This window comes from Kogia breviceps, chromosome 15, assembly GCF_026419965.1.
Source record: "Kogia breviceps isolate mKogBre1 chromosome 15, mKogBre1 haplotype 1, whole genome shotgun sequence".
Lineage (NCBI taxonomy): Eukaryota > Metazoa > Chordata > Mammalia > Artiodactyla > Physeteridae > Kogia > Kogia breviceps.
This window is the reverse complement of record NC_081324.1, coordinates 25961352-25978955: the sequence shown is the minus strand read 5'-3', so window position 1 is coordinate 25978955 and position 17604 is coordinate 25961352. Positions and strand designations below refer to the sequence as shown.

At 42.5% G+C, this 17604-nt stretch overlaps 1 protein-coding gene across 2 annotated transcripts in view; it reads left to right on the top strand.

Annotated features, from left to right (window-relative positions):
• The window catches only part of KATNAL2 (katanin catalytic subunit A1 like 2), a 92417-nt gene extending 76202 nt beyond the window's left edge, over positions 1 to 16215 (top strand). The window contains exons 12-15 of one of the 2 annotated variants that reach the window (XM_067015986.1): positions 44 to 154; positions 14176 to 14338; positions 15131 to 15233; positions 15744 to 16215. In XM_067015986.1, the coding sequence (XP_066872087.1) occupies positions 44 to 154; positions 14176 to 14338; positions 15131 to 15233; positions 15744 to 15883 (517 nt within the window). In that variant the 3' untranslated portion in view covers positions 15884 to 16215. The remainder of the gene's footprint in view (positions 1 to 43; positions 155 to 14175; positions 14339 to 15130; positions 15234 to 15743) is intronic. The other variant, XM_059040993.2, reaches the window with a different exon arrangement.
• The last annotated feature ends 1389 nt before the right edge of the window (positions 16216 to 17604 follow it).

The window sequence follows — 17604 nt, the reverse complement described above, 5'->3', positions numbered from 1 at the left end:
ACTCTGCCTCTTGGGAGCATCTCACTTCCTCGTCTTTCTCTAGGGGAGAGCATGAAGGAAGCCTGCGGATGAAGACAGAGTTACTGGTGCAGATGGATGGGCTGGCCCGCTCCGAGGATCTCGTGTTTGTCTTAGCAGCCTCCAACCTGCCGTGGTAAGAGTTCTAGAGAGTATACTTTCTGAATACATTTTCATGAGCCACTGAGCACTTGAGGAAAAGTCCTCTTGTTTGGTTCCAGTCCCGGAAGATTAAGCTGAAGGCTTTCCTGGTCAAGTCCTCAATCCTTGCTACCTGTACCATGAAAGAATCTGCCTGAACAGAAGGAACATAGGTCAGGGCTACCACTGACAGTATTTAAAGTGGACATTCTGAGTTTAAAGCCAAATTATTAACTGTGTTTAAGCAGGGGTTTGGCAGAGAACTGTAAAATGCTAAAATCTGCAGGACTCAAAGAATATTCCAGAAATAATATGTTTGGATTTCAACAATGTTAAAATTAAATTTTAAGTTGGGAGGAAAATCTTTACCTTAATGTTGCACAGTAAATAGGAAGCTAAACAATATCTAATTGAAAATATAATCTACTCTCAGAGTCTTTTATTCAGACTGTATCCCAGAGTGGTTTAAGACCAATTCTAGAAGCAGAATTGGGAAATAAGAGATGTTGACTAGAGAAAAATAATATCTACTTGGAGAGAATATTTTAAAAAATAATTATAATCCCTTTATAGTTACAAGAATAGTTTCACATACCTTGTTTCTTTTGAGCTGCAGATAAGACAGGAGACAAGATAAGGAAATGCTGCTCTTGCCATTCACAGAGGGGGTACCAAGGTCAAGGGAGGTCAGTTCACCCAAAGTCAACATCCTATTTGCAGCAGAGCTGGGACTCGTGACACTCTTCCCCTTCCCCCTACCTCGTCCATTTCTGTTTCTACATTCCAAGGTGAAAAGAGACACCCTTCAGCTCGTGCATGCTGATCATCTAGGCTCCCAAAGAAGAAGTCACTGGCAAGAGATGATGATGTTCATGTGTAATCTGTTATTTTAACTATATTCATAATTTCAACCCAGCTTCAGCTCTTCTCAAATTTATAAGACTTTTCTAATGTGCCAAGGTGATCAGCATTTTACATTGTGAAGAGAGAGGTGTTCACACACAACGTTAAAGTTGAATCCAAACAGAGAACCATCATTTAAATGTGGCTGTGAAATCTTTTAGAGAAAGAATCTCCATTCCTTCACCTGTTTGAAACAGGGTTGATCATAACCTCTTTACTTATGACCCAGGGGAACTGGGAGAGTCAGCTGAGGAGGGTGGGTGAAAACTGGACAGCTTCGTGCACGGCTCCGGGAAGGGCTGTGCTCCCCAGGGAGGAACAGAGAGCCCTTACCTCCCAGCGAAACCTAGGGCTTGCCTGGGGAGTGTTGCGCAGTTTCCCTAAGGTGATCGGCTGTTGGGAAACCTCACATAAAATGATTCAGAGAGGAAAAACAGAAAGCTAGTAAGCAATCAAAAATAAAGAAGGCTAGAAGGGTTTTTCTGAAAGAATTGCTTCTCCTCATGTCAAATGGCAAATACGTATGTGCTTTTGAGCTTGGATTCCTTGACATCGCAGATTGCATCCTTTCAGCATATCTGGGAACCGGTAAGTCCTACCCATTCTTGAACATCGCTGGGTTTAAAAAAAACCTTTTTGTGATGAAAAATTCTAGACAAACACTAAAGAGAAAAGAGCACAATGAACCCACCATTTCCTAGTTTCCATAACTAGCATCTTGCCCAATTGATTTAATCTGTTGCTGCCTCCTCTCTTGTTTTGCCGCAATGTTTTAAACTGTATCCTAGATTCTCGTGTTATTTCTCACATACATATACTTCAGCATACATCTTTTAAAAAAATAAGGACATTTTCTTACATTATCACAGTGTCGTTATCAACCCCAACAAAATTAACAGTAATTGCTTAGTATCCTCTAATACCCAGTTTATATTCAGATTTCCCATATTGTTCCAAAAATGTCTTTTTACAATTGGTGTACTGAACTGGTAACCAAACAAGATTTACATTTTGTAATTGGTTGTTCTCTTAAGTATCTTTTAATCTAGAACAGACTCCCTCTTTTTTTTTCCCCACTTGCTATTGACTTGATTGCTAGGGAGGTTGTCCTGCAGAGTCTAAACTTTCTGGGTGTGGCTCATTGTATGCTCATGGTAATATTTAGCTAGTTCTTCTTACCCTTATCATTACTCTAGACTAAGAGTTAGATTGATTAGATTCGATTCAGGATCAATATAATTTTTTGGCGACATACTTCATACGTGATGGTGAGTACATCACGTTGCATCCATGCAGAAGTATGTAGTGCCCTGTTGTCCCACCTGTGGTGGTACCCAGATTGATCGGGGGGTTCAGGTGTGTCAGCCAGGTTCCTCTGCTCTATAGTTCCCGTCAATGGTTGTAGCATCCATTGATGATCTTTGCCTGAATCACTTATTTCACTAGAGGTGTGATTCTATCATTCCTTCTGATTGATAGCTGGAATTATTCTCTACCATAGAACTTTCCCCCATCCAATAGGGTTATTTGGTTACCCTGAAATGTAGTTCATACTTGAAAATCAGAATTCTTTCTCTTTGATTTTTGGAGTCATGAGTTGTGCCCTAGCAACCTCCAGTGGTAACCAATGAGTCAGTCTCTCTCTCTCACTATGATCTCATGACTTGTTTGGTATAACATCATTAGTTTTTTTTTTTTTTTTTACAGCTTTATTGAGATATCGCTCACATACCATACAATTCACCATTTAATGTGTACAATTCAATGGTTTTAGCTATATTTATATTGATATGATTATACAATCATCACTGCAATCAATTTTAGAACATTTTTCTTTACCCTGAAAAGAAACCCTGTACCCATTAGCAGTCATCCCCATCTCCTACCCCCAGCACTAAGCAACCACTAATCTTTTCTGTTTCTATAGATTTGCCTATTTTTATACCTATGAGTGCAGTTATTATGGTAACTCTATGTTTAATTGAGGAGCGACCAATCTGTTTTCCAAAGTGGCTGCACCATTTTACATTCTTACTAGCCATGGATGAAGGTTCCAATTTCGTCACATCCTCATCAACACTTGATATTCTCTGTCGTTTGGATTATAGTCATCCTAGTGGATGAGCAGTGGTATCTCCTCTCTTTGATTTGCATTTCCATGATGACTAGTGATACTGAGCATCTTTTCGTGTACTTTTTGGCCAATTGCATATCTTCTTTGGTGAAATGTCTTTTCAGATCCTTTGTCCGTTTTTAAGTTATTGAGTTATAAGATTTGTTTTGTCCTCTATCAGATTTGTAGATGTTTTCTTCTGTGGCCACTAGTCTGTCTTCCCTCCCTTCCTCCCTCCCTCTCTGAATTTTTTGTTCCTCTTTCTCTCTTCATGCCTTTGCCAAACTTCCCATGTCTGTCCCATTTCCCAAGCTCTGAGCCTTTCAGAAGACCCTGTAAGTGGTTTTTCTAGAGCAGTGCTGTCTAATAGAAATATAATGTGAGGCACACATACTTAAAAACTTTCTAGTAGCCACATTAAAAATTATCAAAAGAACAGATAATATGCAATTTTGATAACATTTTATTTAACCCAGTATATCTAAAATACTATCATTTCCATATATAATCAATATAAAAATTATTGTGATATTTTACATTCTTTTTCTCATACTAAATCTTTGAAATTCAGTGTACACTTTATACCTAGGGCATGCTTCAGTTTGGACTAGCCTTGTTTCAAGTGCCCAGTAGCCACATGTGGTTGGTAGCTACTGTAGTGGGCAGGGCAGATCCAGAGACTGACTGTCAGCCCCCATGCTGCTGTGGCAGAGATCGATAACTGCCTCCCAATATTTACTTCGTCCTTCTACTTTCATAATAGAACCCCAACTTTTGGATTCTGTTTCTTAGCCTCCCCTTCTGTTAGGTGTGGCCGGGCCACGCTTCTTTGTCATTTGCACAAGGTGACCCAGGCTCAATTTGAATATTCTGCTCCAGACCTGGAAGCAGCCATTGATTCACAGAGCCCTGGTTCCCTTTAATGGGAAATACTCTTTAGAGATACAGTCTCACAGTTATGGGTGTTCCTTGCTACTGGATTATCATTGCTTCTTGGCCTTTTGATTGGGCAGAGCCAGGAAATACATACCTAGTTTTAAAAAGAGGCAAACGATGAGTTCATACTAATATTTACCACTCAAATTCAAGATTACAAGGTTTTTAAATTATTTGATTTTATATTTGTGTCTTTTCTCTAATTGTGAAAATTTTAGTTCTTAACAACATTAATATAATTGCTATTCACTTTATCCTAATATGTAGATATATTTTGTATTTGTGTCTATAACAGAATTTTCAGTCATAATACCAAGCCTATCATAACAGTAACATTTTGATGAAGAAAATGGTACAGACCTGGCATTGGCATAACTAAGATGAAAGAGCGAATTCTGGATTTCTCATCTTCAGCACTCTTGACATTTGGGGCCAGAGAATTCTTTGCTATGGGGCCTCCTGTGCGCTGTACCATGCTGAGCAGCATCCTCGGTCTCTCCCCACTAGATGCTGGTAGCATCACCCCCAGTTGTGACCGCCAAAATAGGTCTCCGGACATTGTCAGATGTTCCCCAGGGAGGGGGGCAAAATTACCCCCGGCTGAGGCTCACTGGACTAATGGAAGGAATGACAGATATTATTTAGAGACAGACTGTCACATCCTCCACAAATAAACTCAAGTTTTTTTTTGAAGAACTCTATAAGATAACTGAACTTGGTTTACTTACACAAAAGGTGGCATATTATAGAAATTGTTCTGTATTTTTATTTTTTCCGTAACAAAATCTTCTGGAGATCTTTCCAGATAAGTAGAAAGTTCTCCCCCCTTCCCTTTGTAGCTGCGTGTATTCCATCTTGTTCATATGATAATCTACCCCAGTCACCTACTGATGGGCATTTGGGCTGTTGCTACTCTTTTGCTCTCATAAATAATGTTGCAATGAGTAATGGTGTGCATATATCACTTTGTGTGTTTGCCAGTGTATCTTTGGGGAAGGTTCCTGGAAGTAGAATTTCTGGGTCACAGGGTTAATGTGCATGAAATTTTAGTAGAGATTGCCAAATTTCCCTCCATAGAGGTTGTATGTTTTGTATTCCGACCAGTGTCCTGCTTTCATTACTTAACATTATAGTAAGAACATTTCCAATGTCATTAAATAATCCTTGAAAATTGGATTTTGTAATGGCTGCCCAAAATTCCCACATGTGAATATACCACAATTTAGTTAATCATTCCTTTCCTGTTGAACATAAATGATGCTCCCAACTTTCTCTATTATATATAACACTGAAATGAACTTCCTTGAATAAAAATCTTTGACCAAAATCTAGTTATTTCTCGAGTACAGATTTCTGGAAGTTGGATTGCTGTATGAAACGGCATAGATTTTTTTAAAAAAGTATTTTGCTACATATTGTCCAAGTCCTTAAATTAGGAAATAGTATATATTTTTTTCAAGAGTATTGGGACAGACCTTTATTTTGGCTTCAGGGTCTTAGATGAGGGAATAAACTTATCTGATTCAAGCAATCTATGCTTGTTGGGGAAATAACTAAATTATACCAAACTATGTAAAAACCCAGTCCTAAAATCCCCAGAGAAATTCTTTATGGTTGGTTAGTGGTATTGCTTATCTGCAGCATCTTCCAGGGCACTAGGCTGTCATCTACTTACTGCTTGTTAACTTACCACTTTCCCTAGACAAATCCATTCTGTCTCAAAGGGCTAGTCATTTTCTCCCTTCTCAGCGGTGAGGTGGTATGCAGCATCTTGGTTTATTCAGTGCTTCTCCTTCGAGAACCTCCTTCTTTGATCTGTAGCATCACAGAAAGGACAAGAGGGAAGCAAGAAATAACAGCTCATCTGTGTCATTTGATGTGTAAATTAGCAATGAGAAGAATAACGAATGTTGCATGTTTAATAGTACCACTTAAAGTAATAGCCATGGAAGAAATGTTTAACAGGCACAGTTAGGGCTAATTTGACCCGCCTCGGTTGTTGAGTATTCACAAACTCAGGCCTAGGAGTCCAGAGGGAAACAAAATACTGAACAGGGCTATTAAGGCAAATGCCATCTGTAGATCTAGTCTATTAAACTTGATGATAGTTCCTGATCCTCCATATGTGGTTGCTGGGTGATTCTGACACAACCAGGAAAAAAGTGTGTGGTGCAGGATTTGGTAGGTGCAGCAGGGCAGGCACAGGACTGACTGGGCAGGAGGTTACTAGGAGTAACCTTGCCCTTGCCCCATTCACACCTTCTCAGTTTGTTTGGTTTCATCAGACATAAATTGATTTCAGCCTGGCCTACCGTGGCATTACTTTATCTTAACAGGGTGCAGGTTGACATGTGAACTGTAATTCTAAAACCAAATTTTAAGAAGTAAAAAATTAACATAACCATTTTATAAAAAATTTGAGAATTAGAGAAAAACTACTCCTAATTTCACCTCTGTGACGTAAGTATTATCATCTTTGTATATACCCTAATGGTGAAAATGGTTTGGTTATTTGCTATCATTTGTTGCCTTTGTATCCTTCTGTGGTAATTTTTTTCCCCAAGAGGGAAATCATTTTCACCATTTTGGCTATTTAGAAAAATAATACATGTTCATTATAAAAATCATATTTTATATGCTTTGGTGTTGCTTGAAAATGCACAGTCCCCTATATAAGTGTACACACAGACACCACCCCACGCCCCACACACAGAAACAAAAATGTGAACGTTCACGGATACGTATTATTTTGTTCTTCTATGGCCTGTTTTTTTCTTTCACTTACTACACTGTGGACAACTTTGAAAATCTACCTAATTCCATATAGAATCCCACGTATGAGTGGGCCTTAATTTATTTGACTTTTCTTTTCCTTGAGGGTTTTAATATGGCACCAGCGCATTGGACCAAGCTCCTTCCACCATGACTCCCAGCACAGACACTCGGTGGGGGGCAGTTTTCCCTTTGAAGTTTAGCTGGAGTAGGGCAGGTATTATCAAAAAGGCTTTGTGTCCTGGTGGACCTGCTCTTCCCAGTCCTTTGCTAGAGAGAATGAGCTTTTCTTGAGGCTTCTGTCTGTGCCTGTTAGCAGTTTGTCAGTGGGCTTCTCCAGCGCCCTGTGTGGGAGGTCTGAGGGAGGCAAAACAGAAACCTGAGAACACTGCCTTGTCCTTCCTCGTGTCCCCCGCTCCCTAGCCCCTCGCCCTCCTTCTTTCCAGTGTCTTCCTATGTTTAGATGCTGCATTACATGCAATGAATTTTAGTAGTAGTGGGTGGACTAGAGAAGGATGGGATACTCCATCTTGGCCAGAAGCGAGTCTCTCTCATATTTTTGATTCCCTCTTTTATCATGTTATACATCTTAAGCACAATTATTTTATCGTCTGTATCAGTGGAGTTTAATTCTGTTCTGAGTTTCTTCTGCAGACTCTCCTTCTTGGTGGTTCATTGTATGTTTCAGAATTTTGGATGGTGAGCTTGCATTTAGTGAGGGGAACTCTATCTGTGAGAGTCTTACACGTGTCCTTTCACAGAAAATTTATGTCTGACTGTGTGAGGCTTTGGACAACTGTAAGCTAATTCCTTAGCATAAGGTTTCTTCATCCATGCCAGTGAGGGTAGGTCGGATTCTGAATTATCAGTGAAGACACTTTCCCACCCCAAAGTATAAGACAAATTCCCTTGGTTCTTTCCATTGCTAGTGGGGAAATTTTTCTAACCCATCCTTTCATAGAGGATGTGCCATCTGGTTTTTTGTTTTACAGGATGGGCCTTGTTTCTACCTACCATCTTGAATGGGCCCAAGGCCTTCTATGCTATGCCACAGGTAGACTTTAAAATCCAAACATTTTTTGTAACTAAGAGGCAAACACTCTGCCACAGCTTCCATTTCAGCTGCCCAGTCTTGATTTTTGGCTTCCTCTTCATTTTTAGGGCTTGAGAATTTTGCTGCTTCCTGTGGACTCATCTGTTGTGTATGCCAAAAGTGTTTCCTATAATTCACCAAGCTTTTAAAGTGGCTTTATAACAAGAGATTTCTGAATATCTAGTTCATCATTTTGCTGGAAAAAGAAGATTCCCATTTCTTCTCTCAATGATTGGTCATAAATTTTCTGGCAAGAGCAATAGGAGTATATCTCCTTGTTGGTATTGTAGTAACTCGAAGTAATTGTCATTCCTTTATTATAAATATGTGATGGTCTTACCCTAGCATCAGTAGGACATAGACTGAACTGATGGCTCTCCTGTTGGATCCCCTTGTCTCTTGCTTGTGAGCTCACTCTTCAGAATGAGAAGTGCAGTCTCTGGAGATGAGAGGCCCCCTATGGAGACTGCATCTTTCACCTCATCTTCAAAAGCACTGCCCAGCCAAGTGAGTTGGATAAATCATCCCTTTAAATCATCATTTCCATTTTTTTTTTTTTTTAACTAAAGATGAAAATAGAATGCTTTATTCCCAAGTTGATGCTTGTTTTCTCTGTTAATTCGAACTAATGATGCTTATAAAATGCTAATTTTCAACAAAGCAGATTTACCTTCGTAAATAAAGACTGGGCTTTAAGGAAGCAGGTCACTTACATGAAGCCAGTAGCCCTGAACCGAAAGTTTATTCATTCACTCAAGTAGTATCTATTGAGTACCTACTGTGAGTATTCTGCATGATGGAAGGAGGGGGAACCCAAGATATATGGTCCATGATCCTTGGCCTCTAGAGGCTGGCTATCTAATGGGACAGTGGATGAGATATAAATGCAAATAACTAAGAAGTGAGGATACAGCCAGCCATGTGGCTGGTACAGACAATAAGTAGAATAAAATTATATCAGGAAGAGGCCATTTCTGATTAAAGATATTTAAAAGAAAAGGGGGTAGAGAGCACTTGAACTGGACCTGTGAGAAGGACCTGGCTCTTGGTAGACAAACTGGAAGTTCCAAGTAAAGAAAATGACCTGAGTACCTGCTCAACTAGGATGGCAAAATGTAGATTCAGATAACGGCCGACAGAGCAGTTTGGCCCAAGTGGGAAGTGCAGGTAGGAGTCAACTTACGCAGAGCTCAGTGCAGGAGACAAAGTAAACTTCAGTGCTTTATTCATTGACTCCCTGTCATCTACCAAAGAATACAATTCCTGAATCTGCTTTTCAAGGATTGCCACGATCTCTGACTTCACATTGGTTAGAGACATACTGCAAAGACTTTGCCTACAAAACTGAAGGATGCTTTTCTCTTGTCACACTGAGATGGTTTGAACTTAATGTCTTCACTATGGAATGAACAAACTAGGATTATGTTTGATTTCCAAATTCTGTAAAATTTGGAATGATCATTTTCCCAGGAACAACACGGTTTAACAGGGGAGACAGGCCAAGGGCTGAGGAAGGGCCCCGAAGATTTGGCGTGGGAGCCCAGGTGCTCAGGTGCAAGGTGTATTCTTGTGGCCCATGCAAGCTGTCTAGGTGACCAGTGGGCGCTGCCACCTTGTATAGAGCAGCGGGCACCGGTCCAGTGGCCAGGCTGTGAAGTGTGTGAGCCCTCACTGTGTCACAGTCACTCTTGCTGGTTGCTTTTGACCTTCGAGGTGATGGAAGTACCAAATGACCAAGATAAAGGAGATGTGAGAACAGAATAACTTAGGTGTAAAAATCAAAATGTAGCAGCTAAAGGGAGTGTTTTCTGGTTGCCGCAGGTTAAATTTTTTCACATAAATATATTGGCATAAAGAATGATTCCTGGGTACATTCCATTTGTCCCTTTGTTTCCTCCCTTGTATGATTATATTATTATTGATGTCATTAAAAGTGCATTAATCAGGCCTGGCTGTCAGAGAGCTGCACGCAGTTTGTGCCCACAGGCAGTTCTGAGGTAAATCTCTTGCATTAGGGGCATAGCTGGTCAGTCCAGTCATGTGTCGTGAGGGGTTGTTCCCCCACCCTCCTCTGCCCGCCTGCTTTTCCTAGGGCATTCGGGGATCCGGTCTTCCTTTCAATCACAAGTCCCCCTGGCTGGGATGAAGAGACCAGAGGTGCTCCCACCAAGGAGCCTGCCTTCTGCAGCCCCTGCCCTTTCAGGAGGGGCAGCTGGTCCAAGGAAAGGCCTTGGGGGAAATACGGCAACTGCTCATCAACCCAGCACTGCCATCTCCCCAGCTCGTTCTCTCTTCCTTCCTGGTTTTAGCTTCAGGTTCCCAAGTCTTATTTCATTTTTAAAGTTTACAGGACCAACATTCCTGCAGTCCAAGGCCCAAACCTCCCAGTCATTGCCTGTTATTTACATTGAAGTAGGGAGTTTGTCATATCCATCTCTGTGTATCGGAGACTCAGCAGTGACAATACACTTGGCGGGTGGGCAGTGCTGCTGGACCGAATTCCTAAATGTGAGTCTAATGGTTTCTCTTCTCTAAATCTCCCTGACCGCCCTCCTTCCGTCCCCCCTCACCCACCTCCTGCCACTCATCGAGGCCCAGCTCTCTGCTGACTGTCTAAAACAGCTCTGGATTTACTCAGGCATACCAGGTATTCAGTCAAGTTTATCTTCTTGGAGGCCCATCTTCCAGAGCCTTCTCACCTTCTCCAAAATGAGCGGATTGTCCTCTGCACCCTAGGCCCCTCCTGTGTCATCCTGGAGGTTTCCTTCTCTCTCTGGGTCAGGCCCTCCGTTTCTTGGAGCCCATGTGGCCCTTTGGTTTGGTTTCTCTCTTCCTTTGGTCCTCCAGTACTTTTCCCGATAAAGGGTACATGGGAGGTAATATTTTTTTGGGCTCTGCATATTGAAAATGTCTTTATTCTATCCTCCCACTTAATTGATGGTTTGATCAATATACAGATTTCTACACTGGAAATTATTTTTCCTGGACTTCACTGGTGGCACAGTGCTTAAGAATACACCTACCAATGCAGGGGACACGGGTTCGATCCCTGGTCCAGTTAGATCCCACGTGCCACGGAGCAACTAAGCCCGTGCGCCACAACTACTGAACCTGCGCTCTAGAGTCCATGAGTCACAACTACTGAGCCCGCGTGCCCTAGAGCCTGTGCACCACAACTACTGAGCCCACGTGCCACAACTGCTGAAGCCCGTGTGCTGAGCCCATGCTTTGCAACAAGAGAAGCCACTGCAATGAGAAGCCTGCGCACCGCAATGAAGAGTAGCCCCTGCTCGCTGCAACTAGAGAAAGCCCGCGCGCAGCAACAAAGACCCAACGCAGCCAAAAATAAACAAAATAGTTATAAAAAAATTATTTTTCCTCAGAATTTTGAAAGCATTGCTCTATTTTCTTTTAATATCTCACATTGATTATGAGAAATCTTATTCTCCATTCATTGGATGCAACCTGTTTTTCCTCTCTGGAAGCTTTTATGATGCTCTGTTCGTTCTCAGGGTTCAGAGATTTCACCGTGATGTGACTTGGGGTCTCCCTGCTGCTACTGTGCTAGTATCAGGCCAGTTACTGAGGCACAGTCTCCAGAGTCTCACTGTTCGGGTTCAAGTCCAGGGCCGCCATTCACTAGCCTTGACCTCAGGCAAGCTACTCAACATCTATGCCTCAGTTTCCACATCTTAAACGAAGATATTACCTACCTCATAGGTAGGTTCTGAGAATTAATTAATATCTGAAAAATGCTTGAAACAGTACCTGCCACCTGGTGAGTGCTATTTAAGCACTAGCTTTTATTAATATTTCAAACGTAAAAAATAATTTCCTAGAGCTCTGCAAAGTTCCCTCAGCCCTGTGTCTGGAATATAAATGTTGGCCCTGAGAGGGGGCGTGGTTGTGCAGGTGGCTGTCTCTGATGAGATGAATTTCAACAGGGTGAAGCTGATAAAGAACAAAGCAAATGCAAAAAAGAAATAGGTACTTGTTATTGCCGGGAAAGCAGCCCTGGAGTGGATTCTCAGCTCAGGATGGGAGGAATAATAGGTAAAGAAAAGACACATCTTTTTCATGGCACGCGGGCCTCTCACTGTTGTGGCCTCTCCCATTGCGGGGCACAGGCTCCGGACGCGCAGGCCCAGCGGCCATGGCTCACGGGCCCAGCCGCTCTGCGGCATGTGGGATCTTCCCGGACCGGGGCGCGAACCCGTGTCCCCTGCATCGGCAGGCGGACTCTCAACCACTGCGCCACCAGGGAAGCCCAAGACACAATCTTTTAAGAAACCTGTTCGCTCCAGTTTAGGATTCAGATATGCTCCCTGGAAGGGTATTTTCATGTTTTCAATTTAAAAGGAAATATCATGACATAGATTCAGAATAAGAAAAAAGGGAGGGTGGTTTGGAAATTCTTGGTATCTTTATGAGAGAGAAAATCTGGTGATGATGTTTTCCTTGTTACTCTTTATGATCGGCTAAGCCAGACCAACACACAGGCATTTCCTAATTTCTGTGCTAGAAAATCAGAGCTATTTCCCTCCCGTCTAGGAGCTTGAAATTTTAACATAAAAAGGGTTCACAAACTCACACTCAAAAATGATCTGTTTTTAATAGGAATGGTAACTCAAGGTAACCAAAGAGCCCTAGTTAATGAGGGAAAGCTCTACTTTACATAATAATTCTAAATAATCATTTGGAATGGAAAAAAGTTTTAAATCACCATTTTGTACCACTCTCATGAAACAGTTGATTCAAAGATCATCAACAGATGCTAAAACCACTAGTTGAAAGGGATGGGGAAAAGGGTATTCACATGGTGCCTAAGTACTGTATGAAGAATATTTACTCCTTACAAAGAGATGCTTGAGAGTTTGTCCAATGAAGAGAGCTGTGGTCACCAGATGATCTCAGTAATTAAACATCACATCACTAGCAGTGAGGCACACCAACATTGGATTCCAATGTAATGAATGCGAAAACATATTATCTATGAAATATACTTGGCAAAAATGTTTATCCTGATTCTGATTAAGCTTCGAGGTCTAACTTCCATCTTGGAGGACAGGGGATACAGGAACCAGTTAGCTGATACCGTGAGGAAAACATCAGACGAATCCAGAATGTGGGACATCGTACAACTAGCCTTACCTATTCAAAAGGGGGCCAAGGCAAGGAGACTGCTTTGGATTACAAGAGATTTAAGAGACATAATCATATGTAATGCATAATCCTTGATTGAAAGTTGGTTGGGAAAACTAAGAGATATTTTGGGGGTGATTGGGGAGATTTTAATATGGAATGGGCATTAGACATATTATTCAATCTGTGTTAATTCTGTTAGTGTATTGTAGTTATATAAGGAAATGTCCCTTTTTTGGGAAGTGCATACTGAAGCATTTGGGGGTGGAGTTTCATGATGTAATTTACATTGAAATAATTTAACAAGAATAGATAAATATATATGAAGCAGATACGGCAAAATGTTAACTGTTGTTGAATCAAGATGGTAGGTATGTGGATATTTGTTGTTTTATTCTACTTTTCTATTTGCTTGAAATTTTTATGTTAAGAAATATAAGGAAATGGCCTGCAGATGCAAAATTGCATAAACCTGGCCTGACAGCGTTTTGGGAGGCCAGGAATGAGTGTTTCAAAGGGCCACATTTGCACTGGGCGCCCAGGAAGGAGCATTCGCACTTTACTTCACCAGAGCAATGGAGTGAGATAGTCATTCACTCCAGAATGTATGAGAGTTTTGGAAGAATTAGCGTACTTCCCAGAGTGCCCAAGTAATGTCAGGAATACTGTACTCATTGACAGGATCAGGTTGAATAATTGATGTTACAACTGCAGCGGGAATGCTCACGTTTGGTTGGTGTTAGCTGGATTTATTCCCCCTCAAATTAAGTCACCTAAAATTACCTCCTTCACATGAGGTATTTGGGGGATGTATATTTTCTTTCTCTTTTCCTTCCTTCCTTCCTCCCTCCCTATCTCTCATTTCTTTTTTTCTTCTTTTTAACCATTTGTTTCTCCCAAACAACATGAAGTAATGGTCCTACCCACTCAGACATAGATGTACAGTAACAGTTAAGATGCAGGATTGGTTCCTGCTAAATTTGTTCTTCAAATATAGTTGTTGCTTAAGAAGTGAGTTACTGCCCCAACCAGTTCCTGTGTTTTGGACGTGACTCAGGGAGCTAGACTGTGCCATGTTGCGGCGCCTGGAGAAGAGGATTCTGGTGGACCTCCCAAGCCAGGAGGCCAGGCAGGCCATGATCCACCACTGGCTGCCGCCCGTGTGCAGGAGCAGCGCCGTGGAGCTGCGCGCGGAGCTGGAGTACAGCCTGCTGAGCCGGGTAAGCTGCCTGGGGAGGCGCCTAGGCCGAGGGGCCGCCCCGTGACCGTCTTCTCAGCTGTTCGGAGCCTCGAGTCACTTAGAAAAGATCCAAGCTGCCCCAACAGTGCAACGGGCCTCTCCTTCATGAAAGACCGAGCTCTTTGTCCCTCGGAAACATTCAAGTAGAGAGAGATGTGATAAAGTGGAATAGGGTTTAGACTCAGAGGACCTACAGTCAGATTCTGGCCCTGCCACTGTGTGCCATCAAGGAAGTCATTTCCTCTCTGAGCCTCAGCTTCTTCATCTGTAAAATGGGTAACAGGCCACAGAGGACTGCTGTGATGATTAAATGCAAGTCTTTCACAAAAGGAAAAGCATGTTACCCCCATGCCCACTGGTGTCATTGCCTCGTTGAGAGAACACTTGAATGTGATGTTCTCTGAGGTTCCTTAAAGGCAGGTTATAATCCTATTTACAAGAATAGAAGTGTCTACTAAATTCTGCCATCCTTGAATTTGGGCACAAGGGCCCCATGAGGCTGGCTTGGGTGGGCCAGTCGTCACCAGCATCTCACCACCTACGTTTGGATGGTGTTAGGAAGTTGTTTGTTGCCCAAATCTGCAGGTTACCCAAACATGTTAGCAGCCTCTCTCCCCCTAAACACTACTTATCTGGGAATCTTTATAGAGTGTCCACGGGTGACGGATACAGAATCCAAACAGGGCCTCTGACACCCTGTGCTGCCTGTAAGAATGTAACCACCACCAGCGTTCTGCCTGCTGCCTAATGGCTGGGTTTGCGGCTGTTTCAGGAGACAGAGGGCTACTCGGGCTCGGACATCAAGCTAGTCTGCAGGGAAGCAGCCATGCGGCCTGTGAGGAAGATCTTCAGTGCCCTTGAAAATCACCAGTCAGGTATGGTGAGGGTGACAGCCAAGGTGCTCTGGGAGAGGTTTGTTTTTAAAAACTGGCCTTTCACCAGCAGGTGGCACCTTGCCCCTGTTCTTTGTGGCTCGTTACGCTGGCGCTCACTCTTTGGCCAGAAACCCTCCTCCTGCACCCAATCTCTTCCTCGTCTGCTGTTGTTTCGGATCAACTTTGCTCCCAGATGACAAACTCCCTTAGGGCTCGGGCTTTTATTTCCCTGGCACGCTATGTTGGACTGTATCCATCTGTGGCACTATATAAATATTAAATAATACTTTATAATGATACTTTTAAGTCGCATTTTGTGTATGGGCTTCAGGGGCTGAGTCGCACATTAAAGACTTTTTTCCCCAGCCCTCTTTAGTCTTGCCTGTTGCTGCATTAACCATTAAGAATGCTGCATCATGCATTGTCTTGAAAGAAGGTCTATTCGCGTTTCGAGAGCATTGATCACCATTAGGTAGATTGTTGTGCTGTTCCTCTTGTGTTTTTACCTAGAGAGCAGCAGTTTACCTGGGATCCAGCTGGATACCGTGACCACTGCTGACTTTCTGGATGTGCTAGTCCACACCAAGCCTTCAGCAAAAAATCTGACTCAGAGATACTCAGCCTGGCAAAGCGAGTTCGAGTCTGTGTGAAATCACATGTACCCTGACTTGGCCACAGAGACAACTACAGAGGCCTCCTCATTAATCAGTGTAAGTGGAAGAAGAACTATTACACTTGGAATAGAAAACAGAAAATTATTCTTGAAGACTGGATTAATTTGGACAACTGTACCATTTTGGAAACATACATTTTCATGGTCGATGTCAGCAAAATATTGAAGATTCCAATTACAGGTATGTGTGCTATGAGGTCTTGCAACGGAGACTTTTCTCACAATGAGATCCCATAAAATTCAGATGAATACTTTCTTGTAGTGTTCCTCATTTGTGAACTGGCATTTTCATTTTGAAAAAGATGTGGTAAGGAAAGTTGTGCTGGGATGCAGAGGGTGGTTCTAAGTTGGGGAGCCAATCAGAAGCTAAGCTTGACAGACCATCTGACAGCTGACAGTTCAAGGGTGGGTAAGGGTGGGAGCAAGGAAGAGAAACAGCGTCTGCTTCTCTTGACAATATTCTGAATCTCATCTGCTCTCCCTGATTCCGACTCCAGTCAGTTTTATCGGCAGAGCAAAGCCCTACCAGACTAGCCCCACTCAGGAATATCACTGGCCCGTCTCTGGAGATGAGCTAATAGCAGTGGTAACAAGCACCCCACTATCACTACCTACCAGTTGCAATGTTTTGAGTCCTGGCCCCTAAGAACATCTTCACATCTCACATCCTGTGTGTCCTGCCCTTCTCTTTCCATTGCCACAGCTCCTCATTGGATCCAAAACTTAGGATGGGGTACCTGAGCTTCTAGAACAGTCTTCCCTGCTCTTAGGCTCCTCCACGTCTCCTTATGGGGCTGTAAACAGCTAGAAACATCTCATTCAGACACCCACAATCTGAGGCATCTACTTTCAACTCCTGGTAAATTTTGAAGGCTTCCACTAAGTAATGCCACCCCTCCCGCTGCTTAGAATTTTCCTGTGGTCGCCTTTTGTTGTCCCCCTTGCCTTGTTTTCTTCATCCCTGCAAGGCAGACTCCTCCAGAGAAGAAAACACTTCCAGGAAAAGGGACATTTTGGCTAAATAGTCCAAAGTATTTCACCCTTTTAAACAACAACATTTTGGGGTTTTGATTATTTTGAATAGAATAGTCTCAAATGCCTCTTAAAATATCATTTTTTGGAAAATGTAGTCAAATTGAATAAGTTTAAAAGAAAAAAAAAAGACATTTCATCTTAGTAGAAGCTCAGCTGAAACTTCTTCATGGTCACTAGGTAGTACCCTGTGAGCACTGCTGAGACACAGACATGGAGGTCTCTTAAGTTCAATGGCCTAGACTGCTGTGGCGTTCAATTTCCAACATCTGCCGTCTGTGCTTTTGGGTTATTTTCTTTGTCAGGCTGTCAGCTGACATTTCTTACAGCTGTTAGTCCATTTGCTTGTGGCCTTTGCCACCCTTTCTGATTTCATAAAATCTCAAGTGGATGGAACCTCAATTATAGCTAATTTGCTGTGGTTGGAAAGCAGGTTAAGTGTGCACTATATCCGTACCTAAGAATGAACAGTCAGAGGGGCAGGGGAGGGCTCCCGTGGAGAGCATGCTTTGTGACAATAGGGTTGGGCCCTTTTCGCTTACTGCCCCGGAGTTCCTGATTCCGTTCAGGTAAGTGTGGTTTGGCCATCCCTCCCAGCACACACCGGTAACCTTTCACTTCCAAAACCCACCTCCACATCCTCCCTCCATTCCTTTTAAGAATCTC